Below are 18,654 nucleotides of genomic sequence, written 5' to 3'. Positions count from 1 at the left end.
GTTCTCGTAAACGTCTGTCCAGCTGTATGGCTAACTGGATGAGGCCCTCTAAAGTATCTGGGATTGCTACTCTGGCTAGCTCATCTTTGAGGGACTCTGACAAGCCCAACCGATATTGTTATCTTAGGGCAACTTGATTCCAGCATGTATCTGCAGCCCATGTGCGGAAGTCCACTGTGTAGTCTTCTGCAGGTTGCTGCCCCTACTGCAGAGTGTGCAGAGCATTTTTGGCTGTAGACATTTGTTGGGGGTCACCGTATAACTGGGCCATAGCCCTAAAGAAAGTGCCAATGAGGGGACACTTTTGTTCTAACAGTCCGTGGGCCCAGACCTGGGAATCGTCCAAGAGTAAGGATATAATGAATCCCACTCTAATGTTCTCTAGGGAAAAAGTTCTTGGTTGGAGAGCCTGGTATAGCAGACAGGCATTTTTAAAGGCCCTAAACTTTCTTTGGTCCCCCGAATAACGTTCAGGGGTCGGCACTCGCGGTTCAGGAGGCGGGATCAGTGTGGTGGTCATGGGTGGAGGTGGTGTACTCCTGAGGTGGCACAGCAGAAGAAGCACAGGCTGAGGAGGGTCTCGGATCAGGAGACACGGGATTCGGGGATAAGTGTTGCAGATGACTCTCTAATTGAACACAGGCGTCTTGTAGTTTCTGCACTGCTTGGGTAAGTTCGGTGACCTGTTGATACACCGCCTCTACCGGGGAAGCACCTCTGTCGATCTCTGACATTGCTGGATTATACTGTCAGGCATAGGCGTGCGCAGCCTATTGCATTAGGGTGTGCACCTCAAACCAAAGCTCAAACACACGTGCGTCTGTGTATGTGTGTGTGTATATATATATATATCTATATATATAGATATATATATCTATATATCTATATATATAGTTATATATATCTATATATATAGATATATATCTATATATATAGATATATATCTATATATATATATATAGATATATATCTATAGATATATATATACAGTGGGGACGGGAAGTATTCAGACCCCCTTACATTTTTCACTCTTTGTTATATTGCAGCCATTTGCTAAAATCATTTAAGTTCATTTTTTTCCTCATTAATGTACACACAGCACCCCATATTGACAGAAAAACATAGATTGTTGACGTTTTTACAGATTTATTAAAAAAGAAAAACTGAAATATCACATGGTCCTAAGTATTCAGACCCTTTGCTGTGACACTCATATATTTAACTCAGGTGCTGTCCATTTCTTCTGATCATCCTTGAGATGGTTCTACACCTTCATTTGAGTCCAGCTGTGTTTGATTATACTGATTGGACTTGCCACACACCTGTCTATATAAGACCTCACAGCTCACAGTGCATGTCAGAGCAAATGAGAATCATGAGGTCAAAGGAACTGCCTGAAGAGCTCAGAAACAGAATTGTGGCAAGGCACAGATCTGGTCAAGGTTACAAAAAAATTCTGCTGCACTTAAGGTTCCTAAGAGCACAGTGGCCTCCATAATCCTTAAATGGAAGACATTTGGGATGACCAGAACCCTTCCTAGAGCTGGCCGTTTGGCCAAACTGAGCTATCAGGGGAGAAGAGCCTTGGTGAGAGAGGTAAAGAAGAACCCAAAGATCACTGTGGCTGAGCTCCAGAGATGCAGTCGGGAGATGGTAGAAAGTTGTAGAAAGTCAACCATCACTGCAGCTCTCCACCAGTTGGGGCTTTATGGCAGAGTGGCCCGACGGAAGACACATGAAAGCCCGCATGAAGTTTGCTAAAAAAACACCTGAAGGACTCCAAGATGGTGAGAAATAAGATTATCTGGTCTGATGAGACCAAGATAGAACTTTTTGGCCTTAATTCTAAGCGGTATGTGTGGAGAAAAACAGGTACTGCTCATCACCTGTCCAATACAGTCCCAACAGTGAAGCATGGTGGTGGCAGCATCATGCTGTACGGGTTTTTTCAGCTGTAGGGACAGGACGACTGGTTGCAATCAAGGGAAAGATGAATGCGGCCAAGTACAGGGATATCCTGGATGAAAACCTTCTCCAGAGTGCTCAGGACCTCAGACTGGGCCGAAGGTTTACCTTCCAACAAGACAATGACCCTAAGCACACAGCTAAAATAACGAAGGAGGGGCTTCACAACAACTCCATGACTGTTCTCGAATGGCCCAGCCAGAGCCCTGACTTAAACCCAATTGAGCATCTCTGGAGAGACCTAAAAATGGCTGTCCACCAACGTTTACCATCCAACCTGACAGAACTGGAGAGGATCTGCAAGGAGAAATGGCAGAGGATCCCCAAATCCAGGTGTGAAAAACTTTCCCAAAATTACTCATGGCTATATTAGATCAAAAGGGTGCTTCTACTATATACTGAGCAAAGGGTCTGAATACTTAGGACCATGTGATATTTCAGTTTTTCTTTTTTAATAAATCTGCAAAAATGTCAACAATTCTGTGTTTTTCTGTCAATATGGGGTGCTGTGCATACATTAATGAGGAAAAAAATGAACTTAAATGATTTTAGCAAATGGCTACAATATAACAAAGAGTGGAAAATGTAAGGGGGTCTGAATACTTTCCGTCCCCACTGTATATATATATATATATATATATATATAGGGGGGATGACTTGTAGCAGGCTGAGCTGAGCTTGCTGTGTTTGGTAAGTGGAGGAACCAGGAGCCAGGCCAGAGGTCATACAGGACAAGTGAGTCCAGAGCATAAACAGGGACGAGCCAAGGTCATACATGGAAGGCTGGAGCAAAAGCAAAGTCCAGATGCAAGCCAAAGGCCAAACCAGATGATCAGGAACAGAAGCAGGGTCCAGATGCAAGCCAAAGGTCAAACCGGGAGATCAGGAAGCCAGGTCAAGGCAAGCCAGGTCAGCAACGGGTAATCCACAGCCACTGGCACCAGCGTCTGTCACGCCACTTGTGCGCCGCTGCACACGCTCCGTATTGCGCGTGCGCTGATGCGCGCCAGGGTGGGCTGGTGTGCGCGCTAATGCATGGCGCACGCTCCTGTATGTCTCAGAACTCTCTATGGGCATCCATGTTGGTTCTGGGCAACATTGCCAGTTCTGTGGCGGCCATGTCCCTGACAGGTACTCTCTGAAGATATCGTTCACAAGGTGTTGGAAAGTTGCAGGGGCGTAACATAGGGCATCACAAGGTACTCAAAATGACCGAAGCGGGTTCGGAAAGCCGTCTTCCATTCATTCCCCTCTCTAATGCGGACCAGGTTGTAGGCCCCTCTCAAGTCCAGCTTAGTGAACACTCTGGCTGCTCGGAACATCAGGAACAACTCTGGAATGAGGGGAAGATGGTACCTGTTCTTGACAGTGATCTTGTTGAGCTCCCTGTAGTCAATACACGGCCAGAAGGAGTGGTCCTGTCAGAAACCATGAACCAGACCGAGACAGAAGTACAGTTAAATCACACTTGTTTATTAATAAACATAAAAAGGTAAATGGAGTAAGCATAGTCAAAGCATAGCCAGAGTCCAGTAACCGGATCAGGTAGTCAGCCAAGCCAGAGTTCAGTAACCAGATCGGGTAATCAGCCAGGCCAGAAGTCGGGGATCCAAGTGGAGGAACAGCAAGCAGAATAAGGAGCCAGAAGGGATGTCAGCAAGTCAGTCTTTAAACAGGAATGCAGGAGATCGTTTCTTGTGATGTGACCAAGGCGAAGGCAGGAAAGAAGTGAGCTGGACGTCTTTAAGCAGGCAGGACTGACGAGCAGATCCACAACAGCTGGTTAACTGTGGAGAGAGAAGAGAGCTGGCAATTAGCCGACAGCTGAGCGTCCAGCTCAGAGAAGGAAGGGCTGGGCCAGCCCTGACAGTACTCCCTCCTCAACGACCCCTCCCCCTCGAAGGACCATAGGGCTTGAGGAGAAAACGTCTATGGAAATCACGGAGGAGGGCAGGGGCATGAATGTCCGAGGATGAGACCCAGGATCGTTCCTCTGGACCGTACCCCTTCCAATGCACCAGGTACTGTATGCGCCCACGAAACCTACGGGAGTCAACAATGGATTGTACCTCATACTCCTCATGGTTCTCAACCTGTAAAGGTGAGTACATGCACCGAGGTGGTAAAGTGGTTGTAGACCACCGGTTTCAATAAGGAGACATGAAACACATTAGAGATGCGCATACTAGGAGGAAGGTCCAACGCGTAAGCCACTGGGTTAATCCTGCGAAGCATACGGAAAGGCCCAATAAACCGAGGTGCGAACTTCAGTGAGGGAACACGAAGTCAGAGGTTTGTGAGATGACAGCCAGACCCTGTCCCCAACCTGGTAGGAAGGCGCAGGCAGGAGGGACGGCCTGCAACTCAGGTTGTACCGGAGCAGCCACAGTGGGGGATTCCAGGTGAGCCGTGCAACTCAGGAGCATTTGTAATGCAATGGCAAACTGATCCATGCGGTAATCTTGCTCATCCAATCTGGAAAAAATATTACCAACAAGTGGATTGACTGTATCTTCTGAATTCATGGTCTTCACCTACTGTCAGAAACCATGAACCAGACCGAGACAGAAGTACAGTTAAATCACATTTGTTTATTAATAAAAATAAAAAGGTAAATGGAGTAAGCGTAGTCAAAGCATAGCCAGAGTCCAGTAACCGGATCATGTAGTCAGCCAAGCCAGAGTTCAGTAACCAGATCGGGTAATCAGCCAGGCCAGAAGTCAGGGATCCAAGTGGAGGAACAGCAAGCAGGATAAGGAGCCAGAAGGGATGTCAGCAAGCCAGTCTTTAAACAGGAACGCAGAAGATAGTTTCTTGTGATGTGACCAAGGCGAAGGCAGGAAAGAAGTGAGCTGGACGTCTTTAAGTAGGCGGGACTAACGAGCAGATCCACAACAGCTGGTAACTGTGGAGAGAGAAGAGAGCTGACAATTAGCCGACAGCTGAGTGGCCAGCTCAGAGAAGGAAGGGCTGAGCCAGCCCTGACAGGTCCTTCTTTTCAACAAAGAAAATGCCTACTCCTGCGAGTGAGGAGGAGGGACAAATTAAACACTTGGCCAGGTTCTCATCAATATATTGCCTGAGAGCTTCCAATTCAACCTCTAATAATGGGAAGATGCACCCAAAAGGAATCTCTGCTCCAGGAAGCGACTCGATGGAGCAGTCGTAGGGCCGATGCGGAGGAGAGGTATCAGCTTTCTTCTTGTTGAAGACATCAAGGAAGTCGTGGTAAGCTGAGGGAATGAGCTGACTGGTATCTGTTGAAGGTTGAATGGTTAGGCACGCAGGGGTGTCGACTTGTATGGGAATGCTACAGTGTTGGCGAGAGTAGCTGGAGGAAAAAGTGACCTCCCCTTTGGACTAGTTGATTGATGGATTGTGGGCTTGCAGCCAAGGTATCCACAGGATGACTGGGAAAATGGGAGATCTGATAATATCAAAGCAGAGGAATTCCTGATGACCAGTGTCTGAGGTTGCGAGAATGGGGACAGTCTCTTGAGTAACAGGCCCTGAGCTAGGTGGAGTGCCATCAGCGAGGTGTATGTCCAGTCTTTTTTCTTGAAAAGGAGAGGAATATGTAAGTCTTTTGCAAGGTTAATATCCAAGAAACAGCTGATGCATGATGCTGAGTCAACGATTGCCCGTAATTTGACCTCTTTTCTAGCCACCTGCAAAGAGATAGCAAAAATTATGTGAGTAGACACAGTGCCGGATAGCTGGAGGTATGAGGGATATAGGTGCCTGAACCTACATGGCCGAATAAGTAGGAAGTACTTAAGTAGGAAGTGGCCCGCAGCTCCACAATAGATGCATAGTTTGTTTAGATGCCTACGTTCCCTTTCTTCCGGGCTCAAAGAGGGTCGGAGTAGACCTATCTGCATAGGCTCTACATCGGATGTATTGGAGATTGGAGGAATGGAGGCAGGGGCCGGGACTTTGGGTAGTACCCAAGTTAGCCCAAAGTTCTGGGATCGCTCGGAGTGCCGCTCCAACAGGCACCTGTCCAACTGAATAGAAATTTGAATGAGAACCTCTAGTGTAGCGGGAGCCTCAGACCTGGCTAGCTCATCCTTGAGGGTTTCGGACAGGCCTAGGCGGAATTGGAATCTTAGGGCTGCATCATTCTAACCTGTATCAGCTGCCCACCTACGGAACTCTCCAACGTAGTCTTCCACTGCTCTTCTGCCTTGCACAAGGGAATGAAGAGCTGATTTGGCAGTGGCCGTTTTCTGTGGGTCGTCATATAACACCGCCATGGCTTCAAAGAATATGGTGACTGAGTTTACCACCTCATCCCTCTTTTCAAACAGGTTATGAGCCCAGCATTGTGGTTCATCAGATAGGAGGGAGATGATGAACCCCACTTGGACGGCCTCAAGTGCTAAAGTCCTAGGTTGCAGGGCGAAGTACTGTTTGCAGGCATTTTTGAAGGCCCTGAACCTTTGTCTGTTCCCGGAGAAGCGTTCAGGAGTGGGGACTCTGGGTTCTGGGTGAGGCAGTAACACAGCAGGTGGAGCAGCAGCAGCTGAACTGGAGGGTGCTGTTGCAGAGGTGGAGCTTGTGGCTGGGTCGAGCTGGAAGTATCCAACTTGCAGGTTTTCAACGACTTGTGTTAGGGCTGTGATCTGTTGACACAGCACTTCCAGCACAGCACCTCTCTCGGCCTCAGACATGGCTGACTGATACTATCACGTACCAGGTGCTGGAGGACAATGGAGAGAGGGCTTCCTTTGCAGCTAATTTCCAGACTACCCTGAAGGTGAAACAGGAGGAGTTGGGCACAAAGTAGCACAGGTCGCCTGTGAAGTTGCTTGCAGAAAGCTCAGGAATGCTGCTGTTGTGATGAACATTGTCTGCAGGCAGGTGGCACCTGTGAGGTGAGACAGGTCTATAAAGTCACTGAGATAATAGAGTAGTCAACACAAGCTGAGATCAGAACCAGGTTTAAAGCTGAGCAGACGAAGTCAGGTGGAAGCCGGGTCAAACATGAAAAGCAGGCAGAGGGTATCCGTGAGACAAGCCGGGGTCAGGAACTGGAGATAGGCAGACAGGTCGGGAACAAGTCTGGTCAGAAACTAGGGAACACAGGAGCAATGAATCATAGGAACACAGGTAACAAGCTGAGATCAATCAGCAACTTCAAGCACTGATACACTTCCTTTTAAAGGCTCATGTGATGTGCTGCTGGGAACGCTGTGTCCTAGAGCCCTTCTACTGTTGTTGGTACCCTAACAGATGCTGGGTCCTAAAGACCTTCTCCTGCTGTCAGCGCCCTGACACAGTGGGAGGCACACTGGCAACTTTCAGAGCACTGGCCAGTATGACTCAAGTGGGCACCCCCTGTATTTGCCGGCAGCATTCAGTCCAGCACAATCTCGCCAGTACAGCCAGCAGGAATGTTCTCCAGTAGCAGCAACTTTTGTGCAAAAGTGAAGTGGCTTCAGCATAGCGTCCTTAACTCCACACAGCACACATTTGTAATCCAACAAGATTTGGTGATCAAATGCAATATTGTAGCATTTACCAGTAGTACCTGTGATCTGGCAACGTTACATCCTCCCCTTTGGCGTTGACTGTAACGACATAGTGTTTAATGTCCTTCCTGTCTGGCATATGGAGGATTACACAGTCCAGATTGATTTTACGGAAACTACGTACAGCTTTGTCTACCCTTTGGGTCTCTTTATCCAGAATCTCCTCTTCCAGGTGAGCCGGTATGTAGGGATATAGGTACCTGTATTCCTCAGTCACTTTCTTTATAATGATTTGCTGCACTTTAGACAGCCGAGGCAGAGTTTTAGGGTTTCCATACCTGGGTAGTACCCGTGCGTCTGGGGCATGCTGAACTGAGCATCCAGCAACAACATCTGGCTTACAATCAGGCTTGGTTACAGGCATTGACTTGGTAGGGCGAGCTTTGGGGACCCATCAAGCCCAATGGTCCTCCTCAAAAGATTTGATAATACTTATCAACGGAGCTGCATTGGCAGACAGCTCAATTTTCACACTAGCGGAAGTAGTAGAGGGAACCCTCCTCTATATCACACATTTGCTCCTCATCACTGTCACTCCACTGCCCTGTACAGGATAGGGTGTCCAAAAACAGTTCAGATAATCTATCAGATGGGAAGTCTTAGTTATGGTAGAGCGCTCTTCTACCCTACAGGCACACCGCTTTCACCCCTTGCAGGCTTACCTGACTCCGGTACTCTTCCCTGGTGGTTCAGATATCAGGACGAGCAGATGGGCCTGACCGCGGCCTTGAGGGGCGACCGGAGGGCTGGGTCCTGGGGAAGCTGCAGAGACAGGAAAAACAGCTTCCTGCACAACTTGGGTGATGGCAGATGGACTCTTGATATCACTCCCAGCCGGGATAGCGATAGCCGTATACAGAGCAAGACTGCCCTTCGGGATGTACAGCACTCTGTTGTCAGTCAGTACAGGTTTGCACTCAGGCCGAAACCAACGCCCAGAGCATACTTTCTCCAATCCACCATCTCGCTTCCAAACTGCACCATCTTCCTCTCCAACCCACAACCAGGCACACGTGGCAGCACTTTCTTATCCTCCTCTGCAGAGTGGGGACTCCTCCCCCTGACAAAGGATTGGTGCAGATGCTTTCTGGAAACTTTCACGCCTGCCTTGTTCATGCTGTGGCGTGCCAGAACTTAACCCTCACAGCACCGGTGGGAAGTGTCAAAAGACCAAGCTGATCCTCTCCCATGAGCAATGAGACTTGTTGGTTCTTCCCCACATTGTTAGAATGCATGATAACACAGTCTATGAAAAGTACAGATGTTACTTGCCACTTTCCCACTGAGCTAGACGAAATCCCGATGGAGATATAGCCTGTTGTTATGGGCGACTGCTGCAAGGATAATGCCTTTGCCCCACATTGGGCACCAAAAGTAGCAAGGTCCTGGGCCTCTTTTAGTCTAATGAGAACCGCCAGAGCCAGGCACAGCTGACATCCTTCTATATAGAGTGTGATACAAGGCATGGTGGGTGTAGTGCAAGATGGATTAATGGGCGCCAAACACTTCTTGAATGCAAAGAGATTTATTTTCTTTTGAACAGAACTGTGGGACAGAGGGTTAGGGCCAGGACACAGTTAGGTAATTGCAATGTTAATTGGCAGACTCTGAGACTTCTACAGGTAGACAGCCATGCAGGGAAAGGCATCCAGCAAGACACCACATCTGCATGTGTGGGAGCGCTGTCTCCTATGGCAGTCTTATAACAGTTCCTAACACAAGTTGTAACAAACTCGTTCGTCAACCCACTGAGCTCCCAGTCTCTCTCACTAGACTTGCTGGTATACTGCCACTGAACCCCGTGAGCTCTTCCAATCGTCTTACTTAGTATCTTCCTCAAGTGTCACCCCCGCTTCCCTGCTGGGTCCCTGGCTTGGCACTCCAAATACTCCTCAACGTCACCCCACTGGCTGGGTCCCTGGCTTGGCACCTGCTGAAGTTTCCCGATTCTTCACCATTCCCGGTTGGTGAGAATACTGCTCCGGTACTTGCTTCAGCTACTCAATGTGGTCCCTGGTAGCAAGTTGGGTGGACCCTTAGTGGCAGCAGCTTCCCCTCTACCTCCGACCACGACAGGTTCTCCGGCCGGCAGAACCATCACTTCTGGTTGGATTGCAAGCCACAGTCCCAACCCTACACTGCTCTCTTGCTTCTGTATAGGTTCTCGGATAGCCTATCAGCCAGATGTACCCAGGATAGGCCCAAACTCCGGCCTAGCAGCCCGGGCAGCTCAACACACGTCCACCCAGGTAGCCATCCAGGTGGCACAGAACAGTGATCACCTGATTTCACCCAAATATATAGGTTCTCCCAGCAGGCTAAGGGGCCAAGAAAACCCCTGCCCATTGGCTGAGACATCCCATATACTCCTAATCTGTCTTTGCATCGCCCTTATCTTATCTAATGTCACCAGGTACCCGGCCAACCAACAACAGAAGAGAGAAGTGCAGCAATTCCAGACTTAGGGTGAAATCAATTGATCCCTAACAATTGGCCAAGGCAACTATACCTGGCAGGTAAATTTATGAGCAACCCTGCCTAAACATCAGGGTGCTACAGTTTAGTGTGCTTTGTTTTAAGAATTTGATCCCATTTAGTGTCATATAGTGTGGAGGACAGCTTAATAAAGTTGGCTTTTTTAAAATCTAGTGTTCTTGTCCTACACTTGCGTCTCCTTTTCCTATAAGTTGTGGCAAACATAATTACTCTGTAATCGCTATTTCTTAAGTTATCCCTTTCACATCTGCAATCAGCTCTGTGTTGTTTGTAGTTAATAGGTCCAGCAGAGCATTATCTCTAGTTGGGGCTTCCACCATTTGTCTTTTGAAATTGTCCTGCATTACATTCAAGAAATGATGAGCCTTAGTTGAGTGAGGAATTCCGTCTGCCCACTTAATAGCAGGATAGTTGAAGGCTCCCATGATTATAACATTGCCCTTCCTCCCTCAATCTCTAACTGTGAAAGACGATTGGTTTTCTCCACCTCTTTAATCTTAGGGGGCCTATAACGTGCACCCACAATTAATTTACCATTTGTTTTGCCCCCTTGAAGCACCAGCCACAAAGATTCCACCTTCTCACTAGTCCTGTTAGCAAGTCATCCCACATATTTACCATCTGAGAATCCTAGACCATTCAGAGTATGAATCATTAACCACTACTCTCTGAATACGGTCTTTTAGCCAGTTTTCTATCCATTTCCAAACTGATTTTTCCAGACCTGTAGACTTAACACATTAGCCCAAAGTAAACCATGTTCTCTGTGAACCCAGAAACCCTCCTTTGTAACCAGTTCCTCTGCCAATTGTTAAGTTCCCTAAGCTCCTGCTGCCTCTATGGTGTGGTTTGAGGTACATTATTTCTGAGAATACTACCTTGAAGGTCCCTTTCTTAATTAGAACACCCAAGTCCCTGAAATTTTTTTTAAGGTTACTCCATCTTCCTCTGACTTTGTCTTTTGTACCAATATGTACCATGACAGCTAGGTCCTCCCCATCTCCACCCAACAATCTGTCCATCTGCCTCGCAATGTGCCGGAACATCCCACACTCCGCTTGAGTGCTTCCGTCATATACCACTTCCTCCCAGTCTGTATACAGATATCCCAGCCTCTCTGAGCACAAAACAAGGCGACACTTGCTTGTTGCTAACATGAACTCACTTTTATTTTTGAATCAAAATTACAAGACTTTATATGCCGTTGGAACCTCCTCTAACAATACAATTGTAACCAAATTAACATGAGATAATTAACTAATCCTTTATACAGCCTAGGTGACTGAGACATGACCTATTGCCCAGAGCAGCAGCTCCAATAGGAGTCGTCCCGTCTTCTACATTGTATAGAGGACAATGTGATCAGCTCATTCAATTTACATAAACACAGGTAGTTGGAGTTGATGACACCAGCATCTCCTCACAGGAAGTGTCCCAACAGAATGAATCAGTCTTATCAGCAGGGGGCTGCTGGAGGAATCCCCCCTCCCTCTTCAGGGACACAAATCCACAGCAAGGAGTCCCCAACAGAATCAAACAACATACAATATATACACGACTGAGTCCGATTAGTACAGTTCAGACCGGACCTCCAATTCACCCCACAACGAGCACCATTCCATTGAAAATCCAGGGCCCATAAGCAAAAGGCAAGAGGCTCGCACCCTGTCCTCTCCAACAGCCTCTGTCCCGGCTAGGTCTGTCACAACTACCTTGAAGGTCCCTTTCTTAATTAGAACACCCAAGTCCCTGAAATTTTTTTTAAGGTTACTCCATCTTCCTCTGACTTTGTCTTTTGTACCAATATGTACCATGACAGCTAGGTCCTCCCCATCTCCACCCAACAATCTGTCCATCTGCCTCGCAATGTGCTGAAACCCGGCTCCTGGCAAACCAACATACTGTTCTGTGATCATGTTCTTTGTGACAGATTGCCCTATCTATCCTTCTAATGATTGGGTCCCCTCCCACCAGTATCTGTCTATCCTTGGCTGTACTTTTGCACACCTCCTTACTAGATTAGTTGTTCCCCTGGCAGCTAGGGGAGGTAGTCTGCTCCAGCAATGCCACTCCTGAACCGAAATCCTCAACATCACGCAAATGGGCGTATTTGTTAGGATGTATCAAGTATCAACCCAGGACTAGCCTCTCTAACACTCTTCCCTCTACCCCGCCTTTTAACTGTAGCCCATCTAGTTACCATTGGCGTCTGCATCTCTGTATCACCACGCTCCTCTATACTGGCCCTAGCCAGCAACTGACGGGTAGGGTTCACACTCCTATTGAGGTTGCTGATGCTTTTCAGTGTTGCCAGTCTATTCTATAGAATGTGGGCTTCTGAACAAACAACTTGCTGGTTGTTCAAGGAACATATACATAGAGCAATATGTGCAGTGGGTCGCATCACCACTCCTGTAGGATGTTACCCTTTAACATAATGGGGGTAATCAAAAATGTTTTCTTTTGTAATTTATTTATTTTATTTATTTTTTTTTTATTCTCTATTTGTTTGCCCCTAAACTGTTTGAGAAGTAACAGGAACCCCCCATGGCGAACAGTGAGCAGTACATACTGGCAGGGTGGTCAATGAGCAGTACGTTGTGGTAGGGCAGTCAGTGAGCAGTATGTAGTGACAGGGTGGTCAGTAAGCAGTATGTAGTGGCAGGATAGTCATTTAAAAGTAACAAGGTGGCAGGGCGGTCAGTGAGCAGTAAGTTATGGCAGGGCAGTTAGTGAGCAGTATTAAGTGGCAGGGCAGTCAGTGAGCAGTACATAGTGGCAGGGTGGTCAATGAACAGTACAGAGTGACAGGGCAGCCAGTGAGCAGTATGCAGTGGCAGGGCGGTCACTGAACAGTACAAGGTGGCAGGGCAGTTAGTGAGCAGTATTAGGTGGCAGGGCAGTTAGTAAGCAGTATTAGGTGGCAGGGCAGTCAGTGAGCAGTATTAAGTGGCAGGGCAGTCAGTGAACAGTATGTAGTGGCAGGGCAGTCAGTGAGCACATACTTAACGCAGGGCTGGAGATGGAAGATTTGCAGGGCTGCCATCTCTGCTCCCCATTTTCAGCTACTGGATCAGGTAGAGGCCATCTGTGTGAGGAGGGAAGAAAGTGGTCAAACCCTTGGTCCCATCTAATACCTCTGGCGGTCCAAGGAAAAGCTGCTGGTCCCATGATACAATGCACCAAGGACAGGGAAGGAGAAATCAAAGCTTAACTCTGGCAAAAGAGCCACAGGCATTCCAACTGCCCATCCACCCACACCCCTGCTGACCTGTACCTCCCTTGATGGCCTTGGAAGCAGAAGAGGGCAACTTGAGGATACTGCGCAGGCACCCGACATGCTCCTTAGTAACTAACAGTGTTAGGGCACAGGTAGCAGTGGTGTCGGCAGGGGGGCTGACCATACCTGAAGCTCCGAGTGAGTCCCCAAAAAGCCCCAGGTCTCGAGTGGGCACGGTTCTATTAATTGCCCCGAGTGCCGCCGAGCGGGGACCGATCTGATGCCAAGCGCCGCCAAGTGCAGCCGAGTCACATAGCAGCTCCTGCCTTCTGAAGCCTGCAGCACTGATGGATGTCCCACTAGTCCAATGGTGGGACCACGGGACGTGTGATGTCCATCATAGGCGCTGCAGGTTCCAGAAGGGGGGAATTACAATGCGGCCGCCACGCCACTGTGAGATCCCCGCTCGGCGCTCGGCTCTTCTTTCCTCCTCCTGCCTGCTGTGATGATGGGCGCGCACCGCACACCACGGCTGAGCTGCTGCTGCAGGACACATAAGGTCTCCTGGTCAGGTAGGTCAGTGCAAGCAGCTCTGCTCCACTGTAACCCTTATGTCTGTGGTAGTGCAAGGGTTAACATACAGATACCTCAAACTCACTTGTTAGCTTAACCAACATGGGAACACATAATTCTAACTTTTTTTTTGTTGAAATCACTCCAATTAATTACCATGTGGTGACAGAAATATTAGCTCTAAATCAATGCAGTGTGACAACTGATTATTTTCCATGTCTATAATAAAACTACATATCTACAAAATTATGATTGTAAAATCCAAAATATGCTTTCAATGTCAGTTCAACTACATGCAGTCTTTGGTTATTTCATTTTTTGTTTTTTCTTTCCTTGATGTCCAGATTGAATATTATTATAAAAATGTATAAATGTATGTCTAAGGCAAACCAAGGGAACTGTGTAGAAAAGAATAAATAGTTTTACCCATGTTTACACAATCTGACCTTTCTTTACAGGGGAGTTGGCTGTATTTTGTATGAAATGGCCACTGGACGGCCAATGTTTCCTGGTTCTACAGTGAAAGAGGAACTGCATTTAGTGTTTAGACTTCTTGGTGAGTCTAAAGTTTTTTTTTTTATTATTTAATATATATATTGTTAGCACTCTGGTGCAATACAAGTATTCTCACCTATTATACTGTGATCTGTGATTAGTAGTTGTCACTAGGTGGTAGTATTATGTTTAAATTATTGCTCTTTCAAGTGGAACCACATGTTTATGATGCCATTCCTGTCTCTGTATGTTCTTGTTTTCAATAACACAAGAGGGCTCAGCCATCTTGATGGCTAAGAGTCATATCTGCAAAAGCATTTCAACAGGTTATGAGCCCAGGGCCAGCCACAGCCAAAATACTAAATTCTGCTACAGTTATAGCCCAGTTACAGAAAAACACAGAAAAACACTCTGCAAAAGAAAAAGGTCAAGCAATTATGATGGCTACTAGCAGTGTTTCGACAAATTTCTCAGTTGCTAATCTGACAAACCGTGGAAATTTTAAATGGATTATGCTCATATCCAACCGACCTCAAAAAGCTCAGAATACTATATGACTGAGTATAAATGATGATTAAATGGTGCACAAGTGTGAAACCAAAAAAAAGTGGAAGGAACTACAGAAAGTACACTAGAAAGAGAAAACTATACCATACCAAACTAAACTAATGAAACATGAGCACATGCACGTCTATATAAGATGTACTCTAGAAATGGTGTGAGCTATAGAAGAAGAAATGAAATACTTCCATACAGCAGCATTGATGTTTACCCAGATGATGAGTTTACCTGGAATAAGTCAAAGGCCAGCTTGAAGATATATATACAGTGGGGATGGAAAGTATTCAGATCCCCTTAAATTTTTCACTCTTTGTTGTATTGCAGCCATTTGCTAAAATCATTTAAGTTCATTTTTTCCTCATTAATGTACACACAGCACCCCATATTGACAGAAAAACACAGAATTGTTGACATTTTTTCAGATTTATTAAAAAAGAAAAACTGAAATATCACATGGTCCTAAGTATTCAGAGCCTTTGATTTGACACTCATATATTTAACTCAGGTGCTATATAAGACCTTACAGCTCACAGTGCATGTCAGAGCAAATGAGAAGCATGAGGTCAAAGGAACTGCCTGAAGAGCTCAGAGACAGAATTGTGGCAAGGCACAGATCTGGCCATGGTTACAAAAAAAGTTCTGCTGCACTTAAGGTTCCTAAGAGCACAGTGGCCTCCATAATCCTTAAATGGAAGATGTTTGGGATGACCAGAACCCTTCCTAGAGCTGGCTGTGTGGCCAAACTGAGCTATCGGGGGAGAAGAGCCTTAGTGAGAGAGGTAAAGAAGAACCCAAAGATCACTGTGGCTGAGCTCCAGAAATTCAGTCGGGAGATGGGAGAAAGTTGTAGAGAGTCAACCATCACTGCAGCCCTCCACCAGTCGGGGCTTTATGGCAGAGTGGCCCGACGGAAGCCTCTCCTCAGCGCAAGACACATGAAAGCCCGCATGGAGTTTGCTAAAAAACACCTGAAGGACTCCAAGATGGTGAGAAATAAGATTCTCTGGTATGATGAGACCAAGATAGAACTTTTTGGCCTTAATTGTAAGTGGTATGTGTGGAGAAAACCAGGCACTGCTCATCACCTGTCCAATGCAGTCCCAACAGTGAAGCATGGTGGTGGCAGGATCATGCTGTGGGGGTGTTTTTCCGCTGCAGGGACGGGACGACTGGTTGCAATTGAGGGAAAGATGAATGCGGCCAAGTACAGGGATATCCTGGACGAAAACCTTCTCCAGAGTGCTCAGGACCTCAGACTGGGCTGAAGGTTTACCTTCCAACAAGACAATGACCCTAAGCACACAATGTAAATAACGAAGGAGTGGCTTCACAACAACTCCGTGACTGCTCTTGAATGGCCCAGCCAGAGCCCTAACGTAAACCCAATTGAGCATCTCTGGAGAGACCTAAAAATGGCTGTCCACCAACGTTTACCATCCAACCTGACAGAAGTGGAGAGGATCTGCAAGGAGGAATGGCAGAGGATCCCCAAATCCAGGTGTGAAAAACTTTGCATCTTTCCCAAAAAGACTCATGGCTGTATTAGATCAAAAGGGTGCTTCTACTAAATACTGAGCAAAGGGTCTGAATACTTAGGACCATGTGATATTTCAGTTTTTTTTTTTTAATAAATCTGCAAAAATGTCAACAATTCTGTGTTTTTCTGTCAATATGGGGTGCTGTGCATACATTAATGAGGAAATAAAATGAACTTAAATGATTTTAGCAAATGGCTGCAATATAACAAAAAGTGAAAAATTTAAGGGGGTCTGAATACTTTCCGTCCCCACTGTATATACTGTATAACTGACAAATCAGAAAGTCCATACAGCTAAAATTCTTCTAGGGCCTCCTAAGTGCATAAAACACAGGCCACCTAAATGCAAACTACATAATCTGGAAATCTAGAATGAATCGTAAAAAATCAAGTTAAAGTGGAGTTCCACCCATTTAAAAGTCAGCAGCTACAAAAAGTGTAGCTGCTGATTTTTAAAAATCAGACACTCACTTGTCCCACGGTCCAGCGATACGGGTGCAGGAAGCCTTACTCCTCTACCCCTTCTCTCTGAGGCGCAGGCTTTCTAACTGTGGGCGCCCAGCTGTGGCTTCACAGCCAAGCGCGCACTGCGCATGTACGAGCTGAATGGCCGGGCAATCTTCTGGGACCTGTGACGTGTCCCAGAAGATAGCAGGGAGGGAGGGGGAGAGGTGAACTTCCATTCAGTGCCGCGGCCCCAGGAGAGGAAGTGGGTCAAAACTGGGTACCCGTTCCCCCCCAAAAAAATGGCATGCCAAATGTGGCATGTCAGGGGGTCACCAGCACTTAAAGCAGTAGTTTCATTTTTGGATGGAACTCTGCTTTAAGCAACAAGAGGCCAAAAGTGTTAAAGGATAGGTTTGCTTTTAAAAAAAAAAAATCCAAATTTTTTGCAGGTAAAAAAAATATGCATTTATTGTTTTCTTTTTCTAAGGAGCCTGCAGAGCTTTGCAATCTCCAGCTCCTGCAGACTCTCAGCATAGCTGTCTGCCCGTACCTCGTATGGGCAGACAGTTTCCTGAGAGCAGGAAGAATCAATGAACTACAAGGACATTCACCAGCACCCTTGCAGTTTATTGAGCACTGGCTGATAGTACTTGTATGCATTAATTCCCAGGAAACTGTGAATGAATGTCACGGCCATGTGGGCGAAGCCCAAAGGGAAATTATTACATGCACTTTTATGCTAAAAAATTACATAGAACCCCTAAATATTATATATTTTCTGAAAGCAAAGACCCTGGAAAATAAAACGGTTGCTGTTGCAATATTTTATGTTCCATGTTATTTGAGTAGCCATTTATCAAATGCAATTTTTCAAGGAAAAAATAAATGTAAATGAATTTTAATGCACACCAGAGGGGTTTGGGTTCCTGGAGGACTGGGCCGACTTCTCAGTCGATCACCAGTACTATAGAAGGGACGGACTGCACCTAAATGAGGAGGGTGCAGATCAGCTGGGAGTAGATTTGGCCAAGAAATTAGAGGGGTTTTTAAACTAGGCGACGGGGGGGAGGGCCCAGAGGTAGAGATAGTCAGCGCGGAACATATTCCAGAGGGGAGTATTGGGGGCATTAGTGGTAGGTTGACAAAAGCACATAAACCCAAGGTAAGTATAGTAACAAGTCCTAGTTGCAATCTCGGAACACCCAATAAGAGGATAGTATGCGACCGGTCTAAACTATGTGGCATGTTCACCAATGCCAGGAGCCTGGCAGACAAGATGGGTGAACTAGAGATAATGTTGTACAAGAAGGATTTGGATTTTGTGGGGGATTTTAATTATCTGGACATAGACTGGACGGAGGGAACCACGCATTCGTCTAAGGCTCGCCAGTTCCTAAATGTCTTGCTGGACAATTTCATGGTTCAGATGGTAGACGCAACTAGAAATAAAGCGTTACTGGATCTACTGATTACCAACAATACAGACCTTATCACGGATGTGGAAATACGGGGCAATTTAGGAAACAGCGATCACAGGTTAATTGGTTTCTGTATAGATCACACAAATAGGAAACATAAGGGGAATACAAAGACGCTGAATTTCAAAAGAGCCAACTTCCTTAAACTACAAACCTTGTTAGAAGGCATGAATTGGGATAAAATCTTAGGAACAAAGAAGGAGGAGATGGAGGAGAGATGAGTTTGCTTTAAAAGCATATTAAATAAGGGCATTAGCCAATGCATCCCATTGGGTAATACATTTAAAAGAGCAAAAGTCCTGGATGGCTTAACTCCAAAGTTAAAATGCATATAAAAGCAAAGGAGAA

General features: G+C 46.4%; 1 protein-coding gene across 2 annotated transcripts in view; it reads left to right on the top strand.

Annotated features, from left to right (window-relative positions):
• CDK18 (cyclin dependent kinase 18) overlaps positions 1-18,654 on the top strand; it is a 476,627-nt gene that overhangs the window by 404,042 nt on the left and 53,931 nt on the right. For both annotated transcript variants that reach the window (XM_073615801.1, XM_073615800.1), the window contains exon 11: positions 14,247-14,344. In XM_073615801.1, coding sequence (XP_073471902.1) covers positions 14,247-14,344 — 98 coding nt within the window. The remainder of the gene's footprint in view (positions 1-14,246; positions 14,345-18,654) is intronic.

Source organism: Aquarana catesbeiana, linkage group LG02, assembly GCF_042186555.1.
Source record: "Aquarana catesbeiana isolate 2022-GZ linkage group LG02, ASM4218655v1, whole genome shotgun sequence".
Lineage (NCBI taxonomy): Eukaryota > Metazoa > Chordata > Amphibia > Anura > Ranidae > Aquarana > Aquarana catesbeiana.
This window is presented reverse-complemented; position numbering and strand designations above follow the sequence as displayed.